Source organism: Anastrepha obliqua, chromosome 3 (genome assembly GCF_027943255.1).
Source record: "Anastrepha obliqua isolate idAnaObli1 chromosome 3, idAnaObli1_1.0, whole genome shotgun sequence".
Classification (NCBI taxonomy): Eukaryota; Metazoa; Arthropoda; class Insecta; order Diptera; family Tephritidae; genus Anastrepha; species Anastrepha obliqua.
Window position 1 is genome coordinate 112,422,069 of NC_072894.1, and position 26,713 is coordinate 112,448,781.

A 26,713-nucleotide genomic window follows, 5' to 3' on the forward strand; every position below is an offset into this window, starting at 1 on the left:
TTGGCCGTATAGCGTCAGGCGCGCTGTATGCCAGTTGTGCCGTTTTGTTGGAATCAAATGTTAAGTTGATTAATTTTTCGAAACAAAGATTCAGTAAGCATGACTCGATAGCGCTCGCCATTCACAGTACCAGCAGCTCCATTTTTTAAAGCTCCTTACTTACTTACTTAGCTGGCAACTATAACCGATGGTCGGTCTTAGCCGCTACCAAAATGTTGCGTCAATCGCCTTTGCATTGCGCGCATTGACGCCAGTTAGAAACACCAAGGGCGGTCAGGACGTCGTCGCCTTGGTCTTTCCAATGTAGATGAGGACGCCCTTTTTTGCGAGTTCCACCTGTACATTTCGAAAAGAATACCTTCTTGGCTGAAGCGTTATTGTTCATTCGTTCAACGTGGCCTAACCAGCGCAGCCGCTGAATTTTAATGCACTTCACTACGTCGATGTCGGCGTGCAGCTCGTAATGCCATCTTATTCGGTATGCATCACTCACGCAAATTGGAAATAGGTGTTATGAAGACTTTTTAACTCGAAAGCACCCTAACCGCCCATCGGTGTTATCCAGCTCCAGATTTATTACTTTCAAAATAAATTTCTACAATTCGGAAGCGGACAACACAGTTTGCCGTTCTCAGCTGTGAAACCATAGTTATCGTTATCGATAATTCTCATGCAGCTAAAAAAACATCCGTTATATGCGTATAAGTTTATATTTTATTGTGTTATCTTAACCCTTTCGCGATATTGTTGCCATATGGCACCAGTAAACTTTAAAAAGCCGTTCACTCTCTTGTAAAAAATATCAACTTTTTTGTTACATATTTTCAAAAATTGAAGTTTAGTGGTTAAACATAAATAAAATAAGTAATAACCGCCCATTATATACCGGTAATACAACATTTTTAAAGAAAGCCTTCTGGCATATAGCACTTCACTCTGAAATTTGTATTTTGCATTTTTAGATTTTTGAGGAATTTTGGGCAAATGTTTTCAACAATTTTTGAATAAAGTATTTAGAAAAATGTTCAATCTGTCATTTGGCATATAAATATTTTTTCGCTCGCAGCTTTAAAAGCTGTGCTAATTTTTAAAACTAAGCTTGTTGCCATATGGCAACAAATTTCTCGTAAGGTGTTAACTTGCATTAGATTGCAGAAGAAGTTTATTTGCGTTTGAAACCAATACAAAACATTTGTTGCCATATGGCAACATTAAAAAAAAAACCACATAACAAAAAAAATAAAAATAAAAATTTATTGTATTGTTATTGGTCCTAAAATAAATACTCAGACAAAAATTTGGATTTTTTGGATGGCGCAATAAAAAGATGTAGCGAAAGGGTTAAATTATCCAATTGCTGTTTGTTAACACATCTCCTCACGCTTTGGTTACTTTGCCTTCAAAAACTAAATCCAAAAAATGTATGCCATTCATAGAAAATTCGATTTTTTCAGCATAGCTCAATAATGGTAAATATGGTGGGAATGCATTGGGTCGCAATGTGTAGTTGTTGATGGTATAAAGTGTGTTCTGCAAGAAACAGTTATTCAATAAAATGTATATGAACTCAAAGAGAGTTATGGCCTATTAAAAGAAGAAAACATCATTTAAAAATATGTCTACTTTTTACCTTTATCAGTGGACATAAAAGCGGTGGCTTGGTCACCTGCTGCAGTTCGATTACGGTAAGCCTTATGTAGTTATTGTCATAGTTTCCGCTTAGCATTTCACAGGTATTATTGATCTCTGCATGCACAGCGTTTGTAACATTGCTTCCTTTGTGAATAAAATATAAATTCTCACGTATTTGAAGATCGGTAACATTTCGTTGTACCCGTACATGCAAAGTAAAGGTGCTCTGGCCCATAACGTTCCTGCCACAGTGGAATTGCTGCACATCCACGAAATCTTGTTGGTGGATGGTATAATTTACGTTATCTATGGAGATGGCATAGTTACGCTGAGGAAGTAATAAAATGTGAATTTCCGTCGAAAGGCTTTAAATTAAAATTGAAGTATAATAGATGAAGGGATTGCAGTATATTTAGAAGGTACCGACTACAAAATCTTCAAGGTTAGTTTTATGTGGTTAATTTCATAACCAAAGAGGCTTTAAAGTTGAGGTCCAACTCGTTCATTCTAGGAATGGACGCCATTTTTTTATCTGGCTCCACTATCTTTTGATGTAAAATCTCATGCCTACGAGAAAAGGGCAATTTCAAAGCCAATAAACTATTATAAATAATGGTAAATTTTTAAATTTATTGTATATTTCATCAGATACTCAAAATGAGCGTGTCAAGAAACGGAATTAAAAAAATTTAACCCTAGAACACACACCCGGGTACAAATGTATCCACTTCAACTTTGAAGTGTTGTAACTTTTGAACCGCTATACCTTTATACCGCTAACCTAGGAAGATTATTTAGTTTTGAGTTCAAATTCAAAATTTGAACCAGATCGGACCATTGGTTCAGGAGCTACAGCCTTCCAAACAGATTATATACGTAAACACACACCCGGGATACGTTTGTACCCCAATAGTAAAAATCCTCATAATAATAAAAAAAAAAAAAAAATTTTATATTAATTATTTGAAAAATTAAAAATATTCATTTCACACATTATATTATTGACTTTTATTATAAAAATTATAAAAATGCATCTTATATCTAAGGAAAATCATGGCAAATAGAACAATTTGTTGATGTGACCGAATGTTCAAGACACATTGGCTTCTTACATTTGGCGCACAGCTTTCTGGTTTTTCTACGGCGTTTTTCCTCTTGTGCGTAACATAAATAACAAGATCCGGACACAGGTTTTGGCGTGCGCGCTGCGGCAGATTTTGATGCTGCTGTTGACACCATTGATTCCAGCGGTCGGTTGAAATATGCTTCAATAGCAATTTTAGTCGAAAAATTTTGCGTTACTTGACGATTTATGGCTCTGGCTTCAATAATGGGCATACGCAATGCTTCAGCCAAGCTGCGCAGGATCTGCTTACGCTTGTTGTTTGTTCTCCAAGGCAACATAGGGTTATTCAAATCGTAGACAATGTAGGCTGCAAGAGCTGTAATGTCCAACATGTTGAAGAACATCGCTAGTGGCCATCGTTTTGTTTGTCTTTGTGTTGGATATTCCGCAAAAATTTGGTCCATTCGATCAACACCACCTTTGGTACGATTATAATATTCAATTATTTCAGGTTTCCCACTGTCAGCTATTTCAGCATCATTATGCATGGTCGAAAGCAAAATTACTGCTTTATTTTTTTTGAGAACATAAGAGCACATTGTCACATTATTTTTGAAGCCAAATGTCGTTGAACCAATTGTGCTGTTTTTGTTCTGCTTCATTTCTTGAGGATTTGTTTTTGCGCAAAGTTCCAACGATCGTTAGTTTCCAGGTGAGAAGCAGTTCTGCAACTGGCAAGGTCGTAAAAAAATTGTCCATTGTAATGTTTCGGCCACTTCCTTGGTATTTGGCAGACAAATCCTTCGCCACTCGTTCGCCTTGGTTCGTTTCCCTACCAGTTTCTGCTTGGCCAGTATATATTTGTCCATGCAGTGGATATGCATTTGTGGCATCGCAAATCCACCAAACCTTGACACCATATTTAGCAGGTTTTGACAGTATGTACTGCGTAAACCGTGTGCGTCCACGGTAAGGAAATAATTGTTCATCAATCGTCAAGCATGAGCTGGGCTTGTAATGTGCAGCAAGATTATTGTTCATCATCGTCCACAACTCACTGATCGGTGCTGCTTTATCAGTTAGTAAGCGTGTTGCACGAGTGTTTTTATCGTCAAATCTTAGGAACCGCAATATCGAACAGAAACGGTTGACTCCCATTGTGGCGCGATATAAAGGATAGTTTTTGACGCTCCATAAATCTCGAACATGTTCTCCATTGCTATGGTTCGCACCAGTCATAATAAGTATGCCAAGAAAGCATACAGCTCTGTTATTGACACAGGCGTCCATGACGTAGGAGTTGTGTTTGGACGCGCATTGTTGTAAGCATTATAAGTTTCTTTTGCCAACTTATTTGTGTGGCGCATAATTATATCAGCCATTTCAACGTTCATGAAACATTTGAATGTTTGCTCTATTGACAACATTTCAGTGCATCTAGCTGGTCCAGAACGTTCTCTTATAATATTTTGTCTGAGTACCTGACGACTTACATTTGGGTCTTTCATCCACTCAGTACCATCACGTGCAACAAATTTTTCGCCACTAGCAGGTAATTCATTATTTTCTTCTACTTCTTCATCGTCTTCTTCATTATCCTCATAGTCCGCATAATCAGGTAATACTTCTGCGGCACTTTGCGAAACTTCAGCATCGTCATCAGCAATTCCAATGTCATTGAATTGAATTTCTTCTTCATCTTCTGAGTCAAAGTCATAGGGAGCGTCATCGTCACAAATTTCATCAAATAAAGATTGTATATATGATTCTCGCTGTTCCTCAGTTAGCCTGCATAATAAAAAAAATTAGTATATGTTTACATTGTTGCTTAATTTACATTTTTTACCTTCTATATGCTGCACTTGATAAATATTCGTTTCTTCTTGAACTCATTTCGTATCCAGTTATTTATAGTTTCAGTTATATTTATTTTCACTTATATTTTCACTTCTTACACTTTTGAGCACCAAAACAATAATGAAAATATCAACAGGCAGCATTTATAACAACACCTCGTGTGAAAACAACCCTTGCAGCTGCATATAAAATACAAAAACCAGTTATACCAGTGTATTTGCTACCTACGTAGCCATACCTTGCGCGACCTTTTTGCACATATCTTTTGAACCAGGTAGAATATTTCAATGAAATAAAAACCAAAATGTGTATTCGTTGTTACTCTACAAGTATATTATTATAAATTATATTATTTTGTTTTGCATTTATCAGGACAAGAACAAAAACAAAAATCCACTGTTGCATGTCCTGACTTTATTTGCCAATTCGCTGGAACCAGGAGGAATATTCGAATGAAACAAAAGACAAAATACTTGTTGTATATTAAAATATACATTTCAAAAAAAAAAAAAAAAAAAATCATAGAAATCGGTTGAATAAGCATTAAAAAAACCGCAAAATAAGGTCCCGGGTACATACGTATCCCTGGTGTGTGTTTACGTGGTATTTTCGGGGTGTGTGTTCTAGGGTTAAATAAAGTACATCTGGGCGGCGTCCTTTGATGAAGCTTTAACTCGCTTAAATAGGGGTAGTGTAAAGGTGGTAGCATATGCCGATGAGTTGATCCTAATGGTCTCAGGACCCTTCGCATCAGTAATGGCTGAAATTTTGCAAGGTGCACTGGCTACACTGGGTAGTTGGGCTGCCAGTTGCGGTCTCAGAGTCAACTCTGACAAAACGGATTTGTTGCTATTCACTTGGAAATACAAGCTTCCAAGACTAAACAACCTGTGTCTTCCACTCTCATCGGAAGTCAAATATCTTGGTGTAATACTTGACCCCAAGCTCCGTTGGAATCTGCACACAGACAATCGAGTTAAGAAGGCCAGTATAGCCTTCTACGCCTGGAAATCTATGTTTGGCAAAAAATGGGGTCTCAAGCCAGAGGTCGTGCTGTGGATGTACAAAGCAGTGGTTCTGCCAATTTTGACATACGGTTGCCTAGTTTGGTGGATAGCTCTTCAGAAGGGCTACAACACCACTAAACTAGAGAGAGTGCAGAGAACTGCATGTGTGGGCATCACTGGTGCTTATAGAATATGTACCACTGCTGCCCTCAACGTCATTCTGCACTTACTTTCCGTGGATCTGAAAGTTAAATCCATTGCTGCTCAGAGCGCTATTAGGTTGAAGGAGATTGGCCTCTGCAGGCATCTTCTTGTAGGACATAGTAGCATTTTGAAGCAGATCTCCCCTTCCTTCTCTGTACTTCGCACTGATAAACCGTAAACCGGGTTTTGAGGGCTGTGCTAGGGCTATCTTTCCGAGCAAGCAAGATTGGAAAGAGGGGAGAGTCGGCACGGATATAGGTACCTCTGTTTTCACTGACGGATCCAAGATGGAGTCCGGGAGTTTTCAGCCAACATTTTGGTCTCCTTGAAGCTGCCTGAAACGAGCAGCGTTCTTCAGCAGAGGTTTCCTGCAAGCATGCAAAATGCTTAGGGATCGCTGTTGGGAAGCAGACATTAATATTTTTTCCGATAGTCAAGCTGCGGTCAAGGGGGGTCGGCAGAACCAGTTTCAGTTTTCTCCTTCTCAGACAGCGTTGTTAAATGAAAACTAAACAATTTCTTTCTAAAACAAGAACAAGGGACATGGAGGTCTGTCTCATCGTGTACTAGTTCGAAAACACTATGGCCTCAATACGATATAAACAGAACGCTTAAGATGATGGGAATCGCCAGCCATTCAATTTCCAAACTCATTGCGGTGTTCATTGGCTACTGGGTGATCGGTACTCATGCGCAGAAGCTTGAAATTCCGTACAATCCCTATTGCAGAAGCAGTGGGGATCCTGCAGAAAAAGAGAGTGTTGAGCCCTTTCTCTGCAAAGGTCCGGCTCTGGCGGCTAGGCGCTTGAGATTCCTTAGCGTGCCCTTTGGAGATGGCTTGAAGAAATTCTCCAGCTTAGATCTCTTTTCTCTCCTCCACTATATCAACAGCACTGGATGGCTGTATACAGTTTTCTCTTCCCTAAATTTTTTCGCAGGTAGTGGCCCACATTATGGTATCAAAACGGCAAGTAAGTGTTATTTGTAGTGTACCTGGGGTACTCTTGCCATCTAACCTACCAAACTAAGTCTGGTGTTTTCCGGTTAGGCTGCTTATTGGAAAAACTAAAGTATTAATCCCGAACTATTTTGACATTTATCGACAGTCGGTTATCTAAATCTAGCAAAAGCATCAAATTTTGAACTTTATTTCTACTATCATATTTTAGGAGCTACTGTCGTTTGAGTTTGCGCTGCTTTGCAAAACTCCTTAAGGTATCATGAAATTTTAACAGCCGTCTGTTAAAGGTTAGTATCTAAAAATTCTTCTATCAGAGGTGACTTTTGGAACAAATTTTAAAACCAATTTCATTTATGAAAAATTCCATTTTCGGGGTATTTTCAAATCGGTCCAGCTTACGTACATAGGCTTTAATATTTTCTTAAACATTTTGGCCAGACTCTTAAAGTACTATAAATTTTATAATTGCCGTGGAAAATTCACAACTTGTTTTGGTGATGCACCCTAATGTAAATACCTTTACATATAAAAAATTAAAACAAAATTTCACTAGAGGGTCGGTCTTCCCGATAACTCTCTTAACAACTAAATTTCTTCTAAAAAAAGATATCCCTTGAATTCAGCCTTACCTTTTTAACAGCATCAGAAATATTTATTGCCAGAATTATATAAAATAGAACCACAAAAGTTCTCACAACCATCGTCGCTGTCTTGCTATGCCACTGAATGCTTTTCATGTACTGATTTGAACTGTGGTGAACTGAAAGCAAGTCATGATTTGCCGCCCTAGTTTGTATGAATAATTAAAAAACAATTAATTTTTTTTTTTTAATGAAATGAATTGAGTTTAAATTTCAATGATTACGTGAATTTTTATTTTAAAAAGCTTTTATCGCTTCTTATCTCTAGCTTTAATCGACACTCAATTTCAAATTGCTTCAAATTAAAAACCTAACTCTTTTTTATTAGCGTGCCCATCACCCCTGTGAGAAAGGAAGATGACAGTTTATTCACCTTTTTCAACTTTGTTTCCTATACTGTAGCCGAGAGTGTATGTGAGTGACATGTCGTTGGAAGTTTCAAGGTTTGATCACCAATGCGGATATTGTATAAACGTTTTCTCCTGAGACTCCAGGTATCGTCAGTGGTACCCTCAGTTAGTTTTTTTTTTTCAGTCAATCGGAAAACTCAGAGTCCATCGGTTATCAGTTAGTATAGGCATTATTTTTTTGTTCCTTTATTCATCGGTAACTTCATAGGAATTTTCTTATGCTTTCATAATAATCAGTAATAATCATACAAGTGAGCTAAATGCTTCAGCCTTCTGCCTCTGGCGGTCAAGTTTAAAATGATGGAAATTCGGCAATCAAATCAATGAAAGATCTCCGAGAAGAATTTTGCCACGCAAAAGCTTCTCATAAAATTCGTTTGATGTTCAGGAGCGAGATAATGATGTATCTCATCTATTTCTGAAATAACATTCAGGCGTGCACCAAAAATTTCCTTAAGGGGGTCTTCTGGTCTCCAGCGAAAAAAAAATCGATTTTTTTTGCATAATTTTGTTGTATGTGTATGCGAGAATACGCCACAGAAAGGATTTTTTGAAAATCGCATTTTTCACATTTTTCTGGGCACCGAAGTGTACCCTCCTCCGGCTGTTTTATCATAAACTTTATCTTTAAACGCGTTTCCCCGAAAATCGTGTTTTTTAAGCATTTTGGTCACACTTTTCATAGTAGTTATACTCCGATTTCAATGGTTTTGGTCTTAAAAGGTTCGGGAAACTTACCGCTAAGTTTCCCCGTGTACGATTTTTGAAATTTTTTTTCATTCCATTTTTATAACCTTTTAAAGTTCAAAAAATGAGCAAAAAAATTTTTTTTTTGCAAATTGTTGCATAACTTTTGAAAAAAATTTAAAAAAAAAAATCTGTCACGGGAAAACTTAACCAGGGCAACTCTGAAGACAACGCATATCTAATTTTTGCTTTCTGATTACCCAGGTGGAAAAACCGTGACCAAAATGGAGACCTGTTTCGTTTGGAGGTGGACGTCTTCAGCGCCATTTCAAGGTCGCAGGTGTTAATTTTTTTCAAAGTCAAAACCATTTTTTAAAAGCCAAGACATGTACCTTTAAAATAAAAAAAAATTTTTTTTTTAAATATTCACATGATTTGTCACAATCAATCCTCAAAAAAACCCTTCATTTCAGGGCCTCGAGACCAGAAGACCCCCTTAAACACTTATAAAGCAGCTTGTGTGAGATACAACACAGCATTGGATTAGTGGTAGTTCGAAGACTACGTCGTTTAGTGTTAAGTTTTTCCCCAGTCGATCATCGTATCGCCACAATTTATATTCGCAAGAGATTTCCTCAGTATCTCCAGAGCACATCAAAAGAGCTGATAGTTGTAGTCAAGACTATTTTTTCTTGACTTCTTTATAAATGCTATTTTTAGACCGAGGAAGTAATTGAGAAGTAAAGCCTTCTCTTGATGAACAAAAAATATCGTCAAATACTAAATTGCGACGGCCGAATGGGTTAGTGCATGACTACCATTCGGTAGTACCCAGGCATGAAACACTAAATAATAGAACAAGTTTTTACTAATATCGGTCGCCTCTTGGTAGGCAATGGCAAACCTCTGAGTGTATTTCTGCCTACTCATAAAAAACTATCTGCCGTTCTGTGTCGGCTTAAAATTGTAGGCCACTCCATTCGTGGAAAACATCAAGGCGCACACCACAAATAAGAGGAGGAGCTGGGCCAAACACACCCAATAAAGGAGTTGAAAAATGACTGAAGAAAAAGTTCATTCGTCAGCCAGGAATACTCTCAAGGGCTACGTAATTGAACATTTATTTCTTGGAGCACACTTGTTTTTTTTTTTTTTTTTTTTTTTTTTTTTTTTTTTTTTTTTTTTTTTTTTTTAAACTTTATTTGGTATTCTGTCTATACTTACAATTCTTAGAAGACATTTTACAAATATTTGGTTACATTTAAGAGTGGCTTTGATTTTAGTATTAAAGAAATATTTCCAGTGAAATATCCTTTCTAATAAATAATTCAATATTTTATAGATGGCTCTTGGACGAGCTGAATTGGTGTTTTTCTTTTCAACCTTAAAAAGACACATGATGGTGACATGAGGGTAGAGGCCAGTTCATTTGGGTGTGATTGAAGTCGATTTCGGTATTTACTGGTTACATTTTGTATTTCCTCTTTTATTGAAGGGATGTCTAAGTCCCGATGAATTGGGGCATTTGTCACGTACCATGGAGCGTTGACTAGGGTGCGTAGAATCTTGGACTGCAGGATTTCCAAGTTTGAATTTGACGCAGTACCCCACAGTTGGATTCCGTAAGTCCAGACTGGTTTTATCACAGTTTTGTAGAGGATAAGTTTGTTGTCCATTGAGAGGGTGGATTTGCGGTTTAGCAGCCAGTACATATTACGAAATATTAAACCTAGAGTTTTCCTTTTTGTAAAGATATGCGTTTTTCACGTAAGCCGTTTATCCAAATGAATGCCTAGATTAGCATTTAGCACTATCACATTGCGAAATTGGAATACGGTTTAAGTTGATTTGTGGGCAGGTGGTTCTTTTTGTGGTAAAGGTTACGTGTTGAGATTTATGTTCGCTTACTTTCAACCGCCAGCTCCGGAGCCATTTGGAGATTTTATTTATGCTTATTTGGAGCATATAAGAGGCTTCTACGGGATCCACTGCTGTCGCCATAATAGCGGTGTCATCGGCAAAAGTGTCAGTTAGTACACCTTTTGTGGTTGGCAGATCGTATGTAAAAATTAAGTACAGGATTGGACCTAATATACTGCCTTGTGGAACCCCAGCTTTAATTAGTTGGAAATTGGAAATTTCATTTTCGTAATTTACACACACTTAAGTATTAGTTTTTCCAATTCCGTTCTTTTCTTGTATTCACAAGAAATTATCAAGTCCAGGAAGCATTTTTTAATCACTTTAGATTAGAATTTTAAATCTTCAACTGAGCTCAGTTTCGACTCTCCTTACTTTTCTAAGGAAACAAGCTTTAACTCACGGTAGACAGTCTACTCAGTATTGTACTGACCGCATCGTGATGGCATTCTAAATTTCTAGGTAATTTTCTAACGCTCTGAAACCCGATTTGTAATCCAACGATTTAATTACATAATTTTGCTGTCCTAGACTAGGCGTGAGAGCCGTGTAGCGAACTGGGGGTTTTAGGCTTTTTGAAATGTAGTTTCCTGCGGAGCAGCTCAGATCTTAGCTGCAACAGCATAATGATCCGGGTCGTTGCTAGTTTACCAAATAATGTGCATTGTTCTAGTCCTCCTTCGAGGGCTTTTCCATAAAGAATTAATGCTCTAGTTAATGCGAAATTAGCCTATCCTCCTTTCTGCTAAAAACATTAGAAAGAATTTTAGAAGAGCATATTAAGGCTAACATCAGCCCTAATAAGCTCATCATCTCACAACATGCGTACTGTAAAGGGAAATCAACCGAAACAGCACTTAACACACTTATTACAGAAATCGAGAAGTCAATGGATAATAAAGAATTCACACTGGTAGCTTTTCTAGATATCGAGGGCGCATTCAACAACATCCTACCGGATACCATAATAAAGGCACTGACGGATTTCGGGATCTCTGGCGCTCTGGTTGAGTTCATCAAAAACATGCTCTTGAGCAGATTTGTGATCGCAACCCTAGGGGCCTCAGAGATCAAGAAAAAAGTTAGCAGAGGAACACCTCAAGGCGGTGTGCTGTCCCCTCTCCTATGGGTGCTGGCACTAAACTCATTGCTAAAGAGCCTAGAGGAGAGAGGATAACACGTCGTAGCATATGCGGACGATGTTGCAATGGTAGTAAGAGGGAAATTCCCCAATACACTTACAGAAGTCATGCAAGATTTACTAAACATGGTTGAAAAGTGGTCAAAAGCAAATGGGCTAAGAGTCAACCCCAATAAAACTGAACTCATCCTATTTACCAGGAAGCATAAAATTCCAAATATAGCTCCTCCGACTCTAGGTGGAACGGCACTGTCATTTAGTGATGAGGCCCACTACTTAGGTCTAATACTAGACCGAAAGCTAACTTGGAAGGCAAATGTCGAAGATAGAGTAAAAAGGGCGACAATAGCACTATACTCTTGTAAACAGCTAATAGGACTAAGTTGGGGTCTCTCCCCATCTATCGTATACTAGCTTTACATGGCAATTGTCAGACCAATCCTAACATACGGCATATTAGTATGGTGGCCAGCTCTAGATAAATTGTACATTAAAAGAACCATGGCACATGTAAAAAGAATGGCCAGTCTCTGCATCTGCGGGGCCCTCAGAACCACACCCACAGATGCACTAAATATTATGCTTAACATTTTACCAATAGAGCAGTACGGTAAGCAAACAGCTGCCAAAGCAACTCTCAGACTAAGAGAAATCGGCCTACTCAGAACGTACCAAAGAGGGCACTCCTCAATTTTAGAACAATTCCCCTGCATTCCCAGCACAACGGATTTCTGTAGGACCAAGGACATCAATTTCGATAAATTCTTTGTCATAGTATTTTCTTCCAAAGAGGAATGGGATAACGGGCTCATTGTTAAGATAAATGACTTAAACATCTACACAGATGGCTCAAAACTGGACAACCAAGTAGGTGGAGGGGTCTACTCCGACAAACTCGGAGTATGCCAATCATTTCGCTTACCTGATCATTGCAGTGTATTTCAGGCGGAAGTCACTGCCATAAAAGAGGGACTTAAAGAAATAAAAACGAGAGTATTATCCGCAAATGAAGTCTTCATTTACTCGGACAGTCAAGCTGCAATAAAAGCGCTGGAATCAAAAACGCACTCGTCAAAAACAGTTCTAAAATGTTTTAAACTACTAGATGACGTATCTAAGTGCTACAAGGTGCACCTTATCTGGGTACCAGGCCACAGGAACATCGCAGGAAATTGTAAGGCAGATGAACTTGCAAGAACCGGTACAAAGCTCGATCTCGAACCGGATAAGGCGCTGATACCCATGCCCATAGCCACTTGTAAATTACTTATAGACAGGGAAACCATCAAAAAGGTAAATACAATCTGGCAAAACCTCACAACATGCGAACTAAGCAGACAGACATGGCCGAACTGGAACAACGGTCGATCGAAGATCTTGCTAAGATTCAATAGAGAATCTATAAGAAAAATGATAGGTGTTTTAACTGGTCATTCTTTAATAGGCAGCCACGGTAGAAGGTTAGGACTCCCTTACTTCGATTTCTGTAGAAGCTGTCTTAATACAGAAGAAGAGGAAACAGTCAGACACCTTTTATGTGAGTGTGAAATCCTAGCTATGAGAAGGCTGCGCACTCTCGATAAAGCATTTCTAACCGATGTAGCGGACATAGCCCATCTAAAACTAACGAAGCTCTGCTCGTTTATTAAAGCAACCGGATGGTTTGAAAAGGAACACGTAGAGTAAGGATAAGCTCCAGTGGTATCACAATGGACCTGCCGAAGGTCTAAGTGTGTCTTACGACAACCACCCTACCTACCTACCTACCTAATGCGAAATCTGTGGTAGTAGTGGTGGTTTGTAGAAAAGAAATCAGAGAGTAGATTCTACAATGCAGAGTATCGCTTCGGTGCAAGAATGATAGAATACAGATTGAAGTGAAGAAATTAGCTTAACTTGCTCTTAAACAAATATTCCTAGGGGGAAAACCACTTAGGGTAACAGAAAAGACGAAATATCTTGTACTGAACAGGAAGCTAAATTGGAGGCTCACAGTCGCAGGTAGAGTACGCAAAGCTAAGATGGCGTTGTACTCCTATGAAAGGCTAATTGGAAATAAATGGCGATTGAAACCCAGAATGATACACTGGCTGAGAAGGGTGTGAACATCAAAAGAATTGACAAGGTTCAAAGACTAGCATTTGTTCTTATAACTGGTGTGATGTCAACCACACCTTCGAAAGCATTATACACAGGCGACATTAAACTTCCTGCCGGTAGATCTGCAGGCAAAATATATCTCTCGTAGTGCAGCAATAAGGCTGAACATTCTGAGTAAGTGGTTAAATACGATTTACGGTCACGGTAAAAACCTGGTTGACACTTTGGAGCTCCCCAGACTGGGGGACTATGCACTCCCGCCTACACTTACCATTATAACGCTTACGACCCTCCTACCCTCAAAAGTAGAGTGCAAATGGGATGATGTAAGATTACGCAAGCCCATCCATGTAAACACAGATGGTTCAAAGCTCGATGGCAGGGTGAGCGCAGGTGTATACTCTGAACATCTGGGGATCTCCATCAGTTTTCGGCTTCCTGACTGCTGTAGTGTCTTTCAGGCTGAACTGATGGCAATCATGAATTGGAGATTTTTGGATATGCAAATTTAACATTTCTAACTCTCTAACGCCCCTGTAAAGGGCGAATTCAAAATAGTGTAACTTTTTTATATTAATCGCAAAAATATTTTTAAAAATGGATTTTAAAGCTGAAGAGTAGTACTTTGCGATGCCTTTGTGGAAAATTAAAAAAAAACTTTACCTTGCTCAAAAAAATATATTAAAAATGGCTAAAATCTGCATTTTTTGACTATTTAACCTCAAATTGCCAAAAACCCTGACATGCTGGAACATTTACAAGGTCATATTCGTTTTCAGCACAAAAAAAACCTTCAAGAAACACCCATAGCCGTTTTAGAAACTGTACCTCGCAGGACTGTGTAATCTATAAAAAAATCGATTTTTTGAAAATTCTGGACTTATGAACCCCTTAACCAACTGGTCTAAGGGAATTGAGAATTATACTCTTGAATCCAGTGAATCATTAAAATGAATAAGTTTTAGAAGCTCATATCGTATCTTACACATGAGTTGCTTTTTCTCCTGCGTGGAAGTAAGACTCGGAATTTAAAACAGTTAAACAATTGTTATTGCTTACCCAGAAGTATGGACTTACAACATTACCATGATTGCATAATTTTGTAGAAAATGGCTCCACAGATATATGGAAATATGTAATATATTTACATACTTGGCGAATGTGAACGTGACAAATGAAAGGGAATGCAAAGGAATAAGTGGCCACGGCACGTAGGTAGATTTTGCATAATTAGGCGGCCAAAAAGATTTTTTCAATAGAATACATTTTAAATGAAAAGAATAATTAAATATAAGTATTTTCTGTTAAAATAAATTAATTTACGACATTTACTTTTATTGGTAGGTACAAAAAATTTTTTTTAATGTACTTTACTAAAATGGTACAAAATTAAAGTTTTGGCTACTATCAAATAGGTCATTTATTTACAATAGGTTTACTTTAAATATAATATTGCAAGAGCTGACTTAACCTTTAAGATTTATAGGGCTTATAAAATAAAGAATAAAAGCACTTAACATATTATATTACATCGCTTATTATCAAATTCAAAGTTACATAAATAATTAACACGAAAACTTATTTTAAATGAAAGAGAGATCAGCCTCAACAAACATTTTGAGAGCTTCAAAGGGGGTGAGTGGAGGAATTGTCTCATTACTCTTAGAGTATGACTTTATGTATTTGCTAGCCCGTGTAGGTGAATAAGTTATGTCCTTAAGGACTTTAGAGGCATTTCTTTTTCCCTCAGTTTGCAAAATCACTTGCGCAGCATGAACAATCACCTCAGGATTTACCAAACTACGTATTTCCTTAGTTTTCCTTCTCTTGCTTCGATCACTCGATTCAGAAAACGATGTATATGGACGACCTTGGCGATAAGATGAATCCATTGGTATTTCAAAAGTCCCTTCTAACCATGAATGATTATTTTTAAGGAATACTTCTTTAGTTTTTCCTGCTCCTGACCATCTTTGTTTCATTTGTGATTTAAAATAGGAATATTTATGCTTTAAAGCTTTTTTACAATTTTCAGAAACTTTACAACACTCGAGAAGGTAATTTTCCAAAAAATCTAATTTTTTATCCAAGGTAGGTAAGTTTTGACCTTGCATCAGGTCAAATAAATATCTTCGCGTCACTACTTTCACACTAGAGGCGCTTGATGAACCTACGACAAAGAAAAACTTACTTTAAAAATAATGTGCTAATAACATAATTTTTTTAAGGTATTTCCTTTAAGTCTTTGATTAACTAGTTTTTGTTAATAAGCGGGAGTTGGCGGCTAATTATAACTTTATATAATTGTTTAAACTATGCACAAATTATGAAATTAAAGAATATTACAGGGACGAACAGGGAAAATAGTGATAAACCCCTTTAAAATATTTAATTTACAAAAATCTAACTCAAAAAACGTGATCTTTTATAAAGATTCTAATATATACAAAACAATCTTAAAATTGGTGACTACTACATAACAAATGAAGATACATACCTGGATTATTGATATCCATCACAATCACTGTGAAAATAAATTTGCAAAAATAAATATTGACTTTGTAAAAATGTATCACGGAAAACGCCGAGAATTATATATGCACACTGTGAATGACAATTGAAATCCGACTACCTGTAATTCGGCGCGTGCGCTATTCTGAGAGCTGAAATTAATGGCGTGGGTTTCTAAGAAGTGTCAGGTAACAATGTGCATCAATAGTTTGTTCTTAAGTTGATTTATTTTTTTTAACTTTTGGCCGCCTAATTATGCAATGTCTACGTCTGTGCACGGGTGAGGATGAACGAGAGTTATTAATAAAAAGGACAATTACAAGTAGTTTAATGAGGACATTTAATATGTTGAAAAATAAACCAAGAAACCTTGCAGCTACTTAAAGAATAAAGTGGAAGAGGATGAAAAATATCAAAGGAAAACAAAAAAACACAATTTTCTCTTGATAAAATAAAATGCTTACAAAAGCATAACACAACAGTGCAATAACCGAGAATATAAAGTGCACTCAGAATGCAGGCTGACAGTGAAAAAATGTGCAAGCAAATGCGCCGAGTGGAATCGGTGAAGAACAAAAAAAGAAACACACACACACACACTCCGTAGCGGATGTGAACTAAGGAATTGCATTGCCAGCGCACGCGGAAAGCACAAGTGACTGTGACGCCAACATAAGTGCCATTATTGCAGCAATAATAAAAACAAGTGAGCAAAAAAATGGCGGCAATTCCATAAAAATAAGGAGAACAAGAAGTAAGCATAAAGAAATGTGCAAGAACAAGCATTCGAATGCGTGAAGAAAGTAACAAAATTTCTAAGTACATATTGTGGTAGCTGCAACCAACATTGTCCCAATGGCGCCAGCAAGCAATAACAAATCGTATGTAAGAGAAAATGTACAAAAAAAGCTATTCTATTTCACACCATAACAATTCACTTTCACCTCCCACCATTTTACACCACTCCCACCTCAGCCATACTTTCAAGTTTGCCAGTTGCTTGTGCAGAGTTGTGATGTTAATCGCGGGTGGTTGGCAGTGTTGGAACTCATTTAAAAAATGTACCGCATTTGAGGTGAATATACCTAAGTCATAGCCATAATATGATATAAATTTCTGAGTTGCGTGGAAGTGCGCTCCAAATGTGCATTGTGTATTTTTATAACATTTTCCAAGAGTGCCACTCGGAGAAGAAATGCAAGCGCGGGCACTCAATAAGGAATTTAGCGCATTTTTTTGATGAAATAAAATGCGCAAAACATACCAAATATTAAAAAAGATTATTTTTAATTTTGCTCATTTTTACTACGTATCAGAATCTATGTAATTTTTAAAAACTTTTAAACTTAAATTTTTTTTTACGTATTTTTCGATTGGATGCGGTAAATTTTGTACGTACAAAAGAAATGGTAACTGAATTTTAGAGTGCCAGCTGGTGACTGCTTTTTGTTGTTTTTTGCTACTTAGACTAAAAAGAGATTAGTTTACTGCCCGAAGAAGAAAAATTATAGTTTCATATCATATTAAGTATTTTTTACCCCGGGCCCGCAGTTCTCAGAGGGGCCCGGACTCGAGAGTAATTCGAATTATATGAATTAGACATAATTGGAAAGGGTCCGCATTTGCAATTTTCCCCCTGGGCCCGGATATGCTCTCTACGGCCCTGACTTGATATATGTAATTAGTGTTAATTTCCTAGCTATTCAGCACTATATTGTGCTTTACCCATAATGTGGTCAAAAGTGATCTCTTAGAAGCGCTATAATCCTATCTGAAAGACTTCAGCGCACATCTATTTTTTCGACTTCAAACTCAGAAGATGCTCACTATATACCCTGTTGAGATTTTACATGAATACTGCAGCCCCATCAAATCTTTGTATTTTGTTAACCTAAGCCACTTTTTCGGCGACCGCCGTAGCTGGTGCATCGGCTTAAAACTGCAGATCTTTCCATTTGTGGAACAACATCAAGACGCACACCACAGATAGGCGTTTTATTTATTTTATGCTACTTTTTCTTTATACGCTACATCTGAGGGATCTTTTCAAGGGTAAAATTTGCTGATGGCATTTAATGTTTGGGTCTGTTAGGAAGCTTGCCTAATCAAAATATCACTAATTTCAGCGTAGACCCACACCATCAGTTTACTAGCTTCCCTATCCTTCTTATTATGGGTCTTAGTCAAGAAGATATTTATAGCCCTTAGTCTTCATTTGAGTTTCTTTCTCTTTAGTTAACTGTAGTAAACTCATAACACTTTAATTCCTCGAAACTAAAAAGTTTCCGCGACTTCAGTCTCGATATCCAACTTTCCCTTTCTCTAAATTACTTTAGGTTTGGAGAGCGACTTAACTGCAGCGTACGATATCAAAGCCTTACATTTCAAATCGAACCAATATCGACACTGACATCCAAAGTGGCACTCAACAGCAATGTCTCTTAAGCCAAGGCCATACGCATAAATACAAATAGCACCCGTCCATTCCTATTAAACTCAACACCTATAGAGGAAGTTCAAAGTTTTTGCTTTATGTATTATTTCGACCTCTGGCGGCTGTGCCGAAGTCATCGAAAACAGAATAAATAAGTCCCAGCAAGCATTCGGGCAATTGAAAAGTATTTGCATCTCCTCATTCCTGTCGCATGGCAATAAATCATCATCATTAGTATTACAGTCTTGTGCAGACCATTGCTTCCACAATAAATCAAGAATATTTAATTCCAACGTCATATCCGGATACGAAACTTGGAATCTTGCACCATGGCTAATATATCGCAAGGTGGTCAAAAACTATATCCAACTATAGTCTGTAGGAATTGACTAACTCTACGCTCATCACAACAAATATTCTACAAAGAAAATGGAATTGGATCGGCCATAGGCTTATAAAACCTGCTCAAGATATTGCGAAGTAAGCCATATAATGGAAGCCTCAGGTATTACGCAGAAGGGGATGTCTTGCGCACACTTGGAGAAGACAGCTAGAGAAAGAAATGATATTAAATGAATTGAACTGGAACGATATAATAGGAATGTCATTTTATGGGGATATATAATATTTAAGAGTTTTGTGGTGATTCACTATGAGCGCAAGGAATAAATATATATATATACATAATTGGCGCGTACACCCTCTTTGGGTGTTTGGCCGAGCTCCTCCTCCTATTTGTAGTGTCCGTCTTTGATGTTGTTCCTCAAATGGAGGGACCCACAGTTTCAAGCCGACTCCGAACGGCAGATATTTTTTTATGAGGAGCTTTTTCATGGCAGAAATACACTCGGAGGTTTGCCATTGTCTGCCGAGGGGCGACCGCTATTAGAAACAACTTTTTCTTAATTTTGGTGCTTCACCGAGATTCGAACCGATGTTCTCCCTCTGAATTCCGAAAGGTAGTCACGCACCAATCTATTCGGCTACGGCGGCAGCTGAACCCTTGGCGACCAATTAACATCATTGTTTCGCCCAATTATTCCATTTGTGAATGTTTTTAAGTTTTCTAATCTTTGGCCAAGCGAAAAAGAACTCAGTTTGTAAATTTCAAAGAAAAATCTAAATTTCTGACTTTAGATTAACAACTCTGCAACTTTACATATGACTTTTCTTTTTCTTGAGTATTGGTGTAAAGCCACAGCTCGCATTTACGTTCTAGTATATACATCATCAGAGTCCGCTTACCTGCTTCAGAGCTTGCAAATAGTTGTTGTGCTGGTTATCAAGGTGGTCAATGCGAATCAAATACTTGTATCTAGAAATGAAGCATACAACAGCCGCTCGCCTTAAGTTCAGACTAACTAAGGGGGCGTCCATAAATTACGTGAGGTGTTTTTTTTAATTTTCTATACCCCCCTCCCCCCCTAGTGAGATGTCGTGAGATTTTATTCAACCCCCTCCCCCATCTCCCAATATCACGTGAGATTTTTCAAAATGTGGGTTTCTTATGCAAACGCGTTGGATTGTTATTGTAAAAAGAAAAAAAAATTTGCTTCGTGCTTTTATTTACAATTAGTTAAGACTAGTAATCAATATTGCTGAGAGTTATAAGTGTAATAAAAAGTTAACAATAGAAGACTTAAATCGTAACTACTGCGATTAAAAAAAGAATATCTACTCTAATTCAGTCCATGGAGAATCATGCGCGGTTTCAAGAGAGACTATTGGGACCAACATGTCCATATGATTTTAAGTAAAATCATCTGCTCCTTCAACTTCGTTCTGATCTATCCACTCTAAGCCGTTGACGTTTGCGCACAGTAACTCATTAGCTCGTCTTTCGACAATCCGTGAGGGTCGCACTTTGCGGTATATACGCGCTTGCTTAGCTAGTGCAATGTGAGCTGCTCGCCTGTGCTCTGCAGCTCTTGTGATAGATGCGAAGTAAATACGGCATGTTGCAGCATCTTTTCTCTAAATCATCACGTATACTTGGGCAATAGAGAGCATAAGGCGTGCTGATGAAGGCATTCAGCGGTTGAATCGATAGGCGTATTAGAAATGGAGCAAATGACTTTCCATCATGTTCTTTAAAGTCCGGAATTGTCAAACGTCCATCAACCTGAGTGATAGGGTATGGAGGTGGCAGAAAACGGTCGTAAAGAATCATATGCAGATCACTCCGGCGTGGGCTGCAGCACTTCTGGTCATCGCATTTCACAACCTAAAAAAAAATTAAAAACAATTTCCCTTTGTAACTCTTAATAAAAATTTGTTGACATTCGCGCTCGTTAAAAAACTAGAAAAAAAAAAATAGGCACGCATATAAATTTGGACCAAAATAGTACAATTTTTTTTTGTTTCAATCAGAAAAAAAATTGCGTGATATTTGCCGAGACCCCCCCTCTCTCCAACGTAAGATTAGATGAGATTTGACTCGACCCCCTCCCCCCTTAAACATCTCACGTAATTTATGGACGTCCCCTAAGCTCTAATTTATATTCGGTAAGAATTGAAATCGCTACTTTCTTTCGATTGACCAAATTGTACCTAAAATTAACATGGAAAATTTAGTAAGGTACAAAATAGGTACGCTACAACCTGCTCATCACTGGAGGTTGTGTGCTTCATTGTCAAAATGTTGAGTTTAGGTGTGTTTTCGTGCTGCCAAAGTGCATTACAAGCATAGCACTTGAACGTTTGAATGAAGTTATTGAAGCAATTGTGTCGTTTGTTGTTGACATTGTGGTTATAACATTTCTTTTATTTTGCTATGCTGGTGCACGTTGTTATTCTTGCGCTGTTCAAGAAAAAAAAATACTAATGTCAAAAGTGTTGAAATGTGATTTTTTTGCCATCGCATTTTATCTGATTTACTTACTAACCTGCTAAAGAAGGAACAAATTTATTGCATTTCCCAGTAACGGGAAAGATGATGGATAAAGGAGAATACAGCAAAAGCTAGTAAAACGGAACTACATCCAATGGCCACAAATTCACATGAAAAACTCAAGCTAACGCCAAAAACTTTATATAATAAAAAAAAAAACAATTCCTTGCTAAAACAATACAACAAATTCACAATGGCATTAGCAATCCTACAAATTGAGTAGCAAAATAAAAAATAATCAGAAGTGGTATATTTGGCCATCACTTGATTTCGTTCTTGCAGCAGCACTCACCACTATGTACTTAGTATGGGTATCTGGTTGTTTGCGGTGTTTTGTGCTTCAACTGCTGTCCAGATGCTTGAGTGACCATAGCTTTTGTAGCAGCAGCGAACAACAATTCAATTGTAGATGAACAATCAGCCAGTAGATTGTTTGTAACTTTCCACTACTGCCACAGCAGTTGTCGGACATCGGGCACAGCTCGAGCACAAGCCAGGCCAGTAAGAAATAGGTGAAGCGCAAGCAAAATAGTCCGAAAGGAAGTACAAGCGGATGAACAGTTCGTCGTTTGATTCACAATGGGCAGACGACAATGGTTGGCAGGTTGTTGGGAACGAGTTACGAAGATCGGGGACAGTTGAATTGTTTTTGTCATTTGACAATTGGTCAGTTGAAGATGTGGTGAATCGAAAGCAGAGTTGAAGCATGAAATGAAAAGTAAAATAGAAAAAGGGGAAGTTGGGGAAAATATAAAATATATACCTAAACGGACTAGTGGCTCTGGCTCAGGAAGTGGAAATGCAGCAGCTGTTGAAATTGTGCAATTCTTGCTTTGGAAAATTAAATTACAGGAATCGGAAATTAAAATTTGCAGAATTCAGTTTATTCAGTTGACTAAAATAATAAATTAAACTATAAGATGAATCAGTATAGTTTACTCGGATAAATAATAATAGATAAAAGTGGTGCAAATTGTGACTCCGATCACTATATGGTTGTAGCGCGTGTGCTCCAAAGAATAATATCGCGAATCATAAAAAACGAGTTTAAAAAGAAACACTGGAACGTTGGGGAAGTCATAGCGAATGAATCTACAAGAAAAGGGTATCAAGAAAAGGTTGAGCGTAAATTGGGTGATATCAAAGAAATTTAAATAGAAGCAGATATAACATCAAAATGGCAAAGTCTTAAAGAAGCCATTCTTAGCGCTGCAAATGAAACCACTGGCCAAAAAGCTGTTATTACCAATGAATGATATGACGCAGAATGTATGGAGCTGAGTAAAGCAAATAATGAAGCAAGAAAAGCCTGCCTAGAAACAGTACTCGAAGAAACCTACAAAAATATTATCTACACTAATATTATAAAGAGGAAAACTTTGTTTGCTTGGTTGTAATGAATAGGCTCAAAAACTACTGGACCGATTTTAAAAATTCTTTCACCATTCGAAAGCTACATCATCCACGAGTAACATGGACTATATTTTATTTTGGAAATAGGGCTCGAGATATAGGTCAAAACGTGGACCCGGGTAACCTTCGGATGTGTATGTACAATATGGGTATCAAATGGAAGCTGTTGGTGAATGCTTTAGTTCAGAGTATTTTTCATGCAGCTCCGTGACTAGGGTCTCGAGATAGAGACCAAAACGTGGACCCTAGAATGTGTTTGTACAATATGGATATCAAATTGAAGCTGTTGGCGAATGCTTTAGTACAGAGTATTTTTCATGCCGCTCCGTGACTGGGGTCTCGAGATATAGGTCAAAACGTGGACCCGGGTAACCTTTGGTTGTGTATGTACAATATGGGTATCAAATGAAAGCTGTTGATAAGGGCTTTAATACGGGGTAATTTTCATACCTATCGATGACTAGGGTCTCGAAATATATGCCAAAACGTGGACCCGCCGTGTCTTTGCACCGAATTAAACCAAACTTACGCACATTGTTAAGTAAGTATTGAAAATGGGTTTCGTAAAGTTTGGTTGTAATTCGGAGCACTGGCAACGGCTACAGCGTTCTTTTGAACCAGCCATAATGTCGCTTACTTTTTTAACGCTTGGGGCGGAACTGAACTGTCAAATTGACAGTGTGAGTTACAATGTGTCAATATTTCTTTCTGATTTGGATGCCATAAGGAAAAAACGTAAGTGCAACATGTAAAAATTGTTTGTGAATTTTTTTGGAGTGGATTTTGGAACAGTGAATAATTTCTTACGAAATTTGAGAATTTAATGTGAAATTCGAATGAAATGGAAAAAAAATTTTTTTTCGTTTTTTTTTTTTGAAAAATATAATGGATAATGGTTAAAAAAGCTCCAATGCTTAATAAAACATATAAATTGAAACGAAAAATTCATGGATGATCAGGAAAAAAGACGATTGTTTATTCATATGCGTTGATTTGAAATTTAAAAACAATCTTCTTTTTTCCTGATTTTCAATTTATATTTTATACTAGCACACCCGGTCCGCTTCGCTGAGCACACTAAAATAGAATAGATATGGTTTAGAACAGAAAATATATGGTTTTCATATTATTTATTTTTTTATTCTTTATTCAAGCGCTTTGGCATAAGCAATATTTTTTGTTTTTCTATTTGTTTTTGAGTAAATATAAAATATAAATTGAAAATCAGGAAAAAAGAAGATTGTTTTTGAATGTCAAATCAACGCAAATGAATAACTAAGAAACAATCGTATTTTTTCCTGATCATCCATGAATTTTCCGTTTCAATTTATATGTTTTATTAAGCATTGGAGCTTTTTTAACCATTATCCATTTATATTTTTCAAAAAAAAAAAAAACGAAGAAATTTGTTTTTTCCACGAACACATAATTTATTTGAACATTCGAATTTCACATTAAATTCTCAAATTTCGTAAGAAATTATTCACTGTTCCAAAATCCACTCCAAAAAAATTCACAAAGAATTTTTACACTTTGCACTCTTCTCCTTATGGCATCCAAATCAAAAAGAAATATTGACACAATGTAACTCACACTGTCAATTTGACAGTTCAGTTCCGCCCCAAGCGTTAAAAAAGTAAACGACATTATGGCTGGTTCAAAAGAACGCTGTACGCGTTGCCAATGTTCCGAATTACAACCAAACTTTACGAAACCCATTTTCAACACTTACTTAACAATGTGCGTAAGTTTGGTTTAATTCGGTGCAAAGACACGGCGGGTCCACGTTTTGGCATATATTTCGAGACCCAAGTCATCAATAGGTATGAAAATTACCCCATATTAAAGCACTTATCAACAGCTTTCATTTGATACCCATATTGTACATACACAACCAAAGGTTACCCGGGTCCACGTTTTGGTCTCTATCTCGAGACCCTAGTCACGGAGCTGCATGAAAAATACTCTGAACTAAAGCATTCACCAACAGCTTCCATTTGATACCCATATTGTACATACACATCCGAAGGTTACCCGGGTCCACGTTTTGACCTATATCTCGAGACCCTATCTACCAATAGGTATCCAAACTATACGGAAGCCATCTTCAATACCTACTTAACAATGTGTGTAAGTTTGGTTTAATTCGGTTCGAAGGCACGGCGGGTCCACGTTTTGGCATATATTTCGAGACCCTAGTCATCAATAGGTATCAAAATTACCCCATATTAAAGCACTTATCAACAGCTTTCATTTGATATGCACTCATATTGTACATACACAACCAAAGGTTACCCGGGTCCACGTTTTAACCTATATCTCGAGACCCCAGTCACGGAGCGGCATAAAAAATACTCTGTACTAAAGCATTCACCAACAGCTTCAATTTGATATCCATATTGTACAAACACATTCTAGGGTCCACGTTTTGGTCTCTATCTCGAGACCCTAGTCACGGAGCGGCATGAAAACTACTCTGAACTAAAGCATTCACCAACAGCTTCCATTTGATACCCATATTGTACATACACATCCGAAGGTTACCTGGGTCCACGTTTTGACCTATATCTCGAACCCTATCCACAAATCAATAGGTATCCTATGTTACTTCTATCACCTCCAAAAACATGTGTACAAAGTTTCGTAATAATCGGTTAAGTAGTTTTGGCGTGAAAGCGTAACAAACAAACTTACATTCACATTTATAATATTAGTAGGGATTTACTCAAAAACAAATAGAAAAACAAAAAATATTGTTTATGCTAAAGCGCTTGAATAAAGAATAAAGAAATAAATAATATGAAAATCATATATTTTCTGTTCTAAACCATATCTATTCTATTTTAGTGTGCCCAGCGAAGGGGGCCGGGTATGCTAATATAGTATAATATAAAAAGAAGAAAAGAATCCAAAACAATTATAAAAAGAAGAAAAAAGATTACATGAACTAGAAATAATACAGGAACTAGAAATAATACAGCAAGATTTCCACAACAAACAAACAAGATCTATGTAACGCAGGATAAAGAAACACACGAGTCAATTCCAGCCGAGATTGATGACTTGCAAGAACAAAACTGGTGATTTAGTGAGTGATAGAAATTAAATGCTAAGTATCTGGAAAGAACAAATTAATGAGATCTTAAATAAAAATGAAGATGACGCGCATATTGATGCTGTAGAAAATAGGCTGAAAGACCCCGATCTTTATGACAATAGAGAAGCTGAAAAACTACAAGTCAGGTGATGAAGACTGTATAAATGCAGAAATCATAAAATATGGCGAAGAAGATTTGATAAGACAGATACATGAGATAATAGGTACTTCAAATTTGGAGAACAGAAAACATACCTCAAGAATGTTATACAAGCCTAATAGTCCCAATTTATAGAAAAGGGGACAAATTAAATTGTGTAAATTATAGAGGGATAGCTCTTCTCAACGTGAGCTACAAAATTCTATTAAACATATTATATGAAAAACTAAATGTCTATGCAGAAGAGATCGTGGCAGAAAAGATGGAGCTCAATTTCTTCATGTGTTATTTCGAAAACCCTTTGGCCCCAATACGATATACGAAGGACTCATAAAGTCATTTAGACTCCTCGTCATTCAATTTCCAAACTCGTAGCTATGTTTACCGGTCATTGGACGATCGGCATACACGCGCAAAAGCTAGGGTTACCATTTAACCCCAATTGCAGAAGTTGTGGGGACCTTTCAGAGAAGGAGACTGTAGAGCATTTTTTCTGTAAATATCCGGGTTTGGCAACTAGACGACTAAGGTCACTGGGCGCTCCTTTCTTCGACAGCCTAGGGCAGTGCGCCAACCTAAATC

The 26,713-nt window shown here is 37.3% G+C and overlaps 1 protein-coding gene across 1 annotated transcript in view; it reads right to left on the reverse strand.

Moving 5' to 3' along the window:
• Positions 1-7,392: 7,392 nt before the first annotated feature.
• LOC129242660 (uncharacterized) overlaps positions 7,393-26,713 on the reverse strand; it is a 34,007-nt gene continuing 14,686 nt past the window's right edge. The window contains exon 5 of the mRNA XM_054879437.1: positions 7,393-7,513. Coding sequence (XP_054735412.1) covers positions 7,461-7,513 — 53 coding nt within the window. The 3' untranslated portion in view covers positions 7,393-7,460. The remainder of the gene's footprint in view (positions 7,514-26,713) is intronic.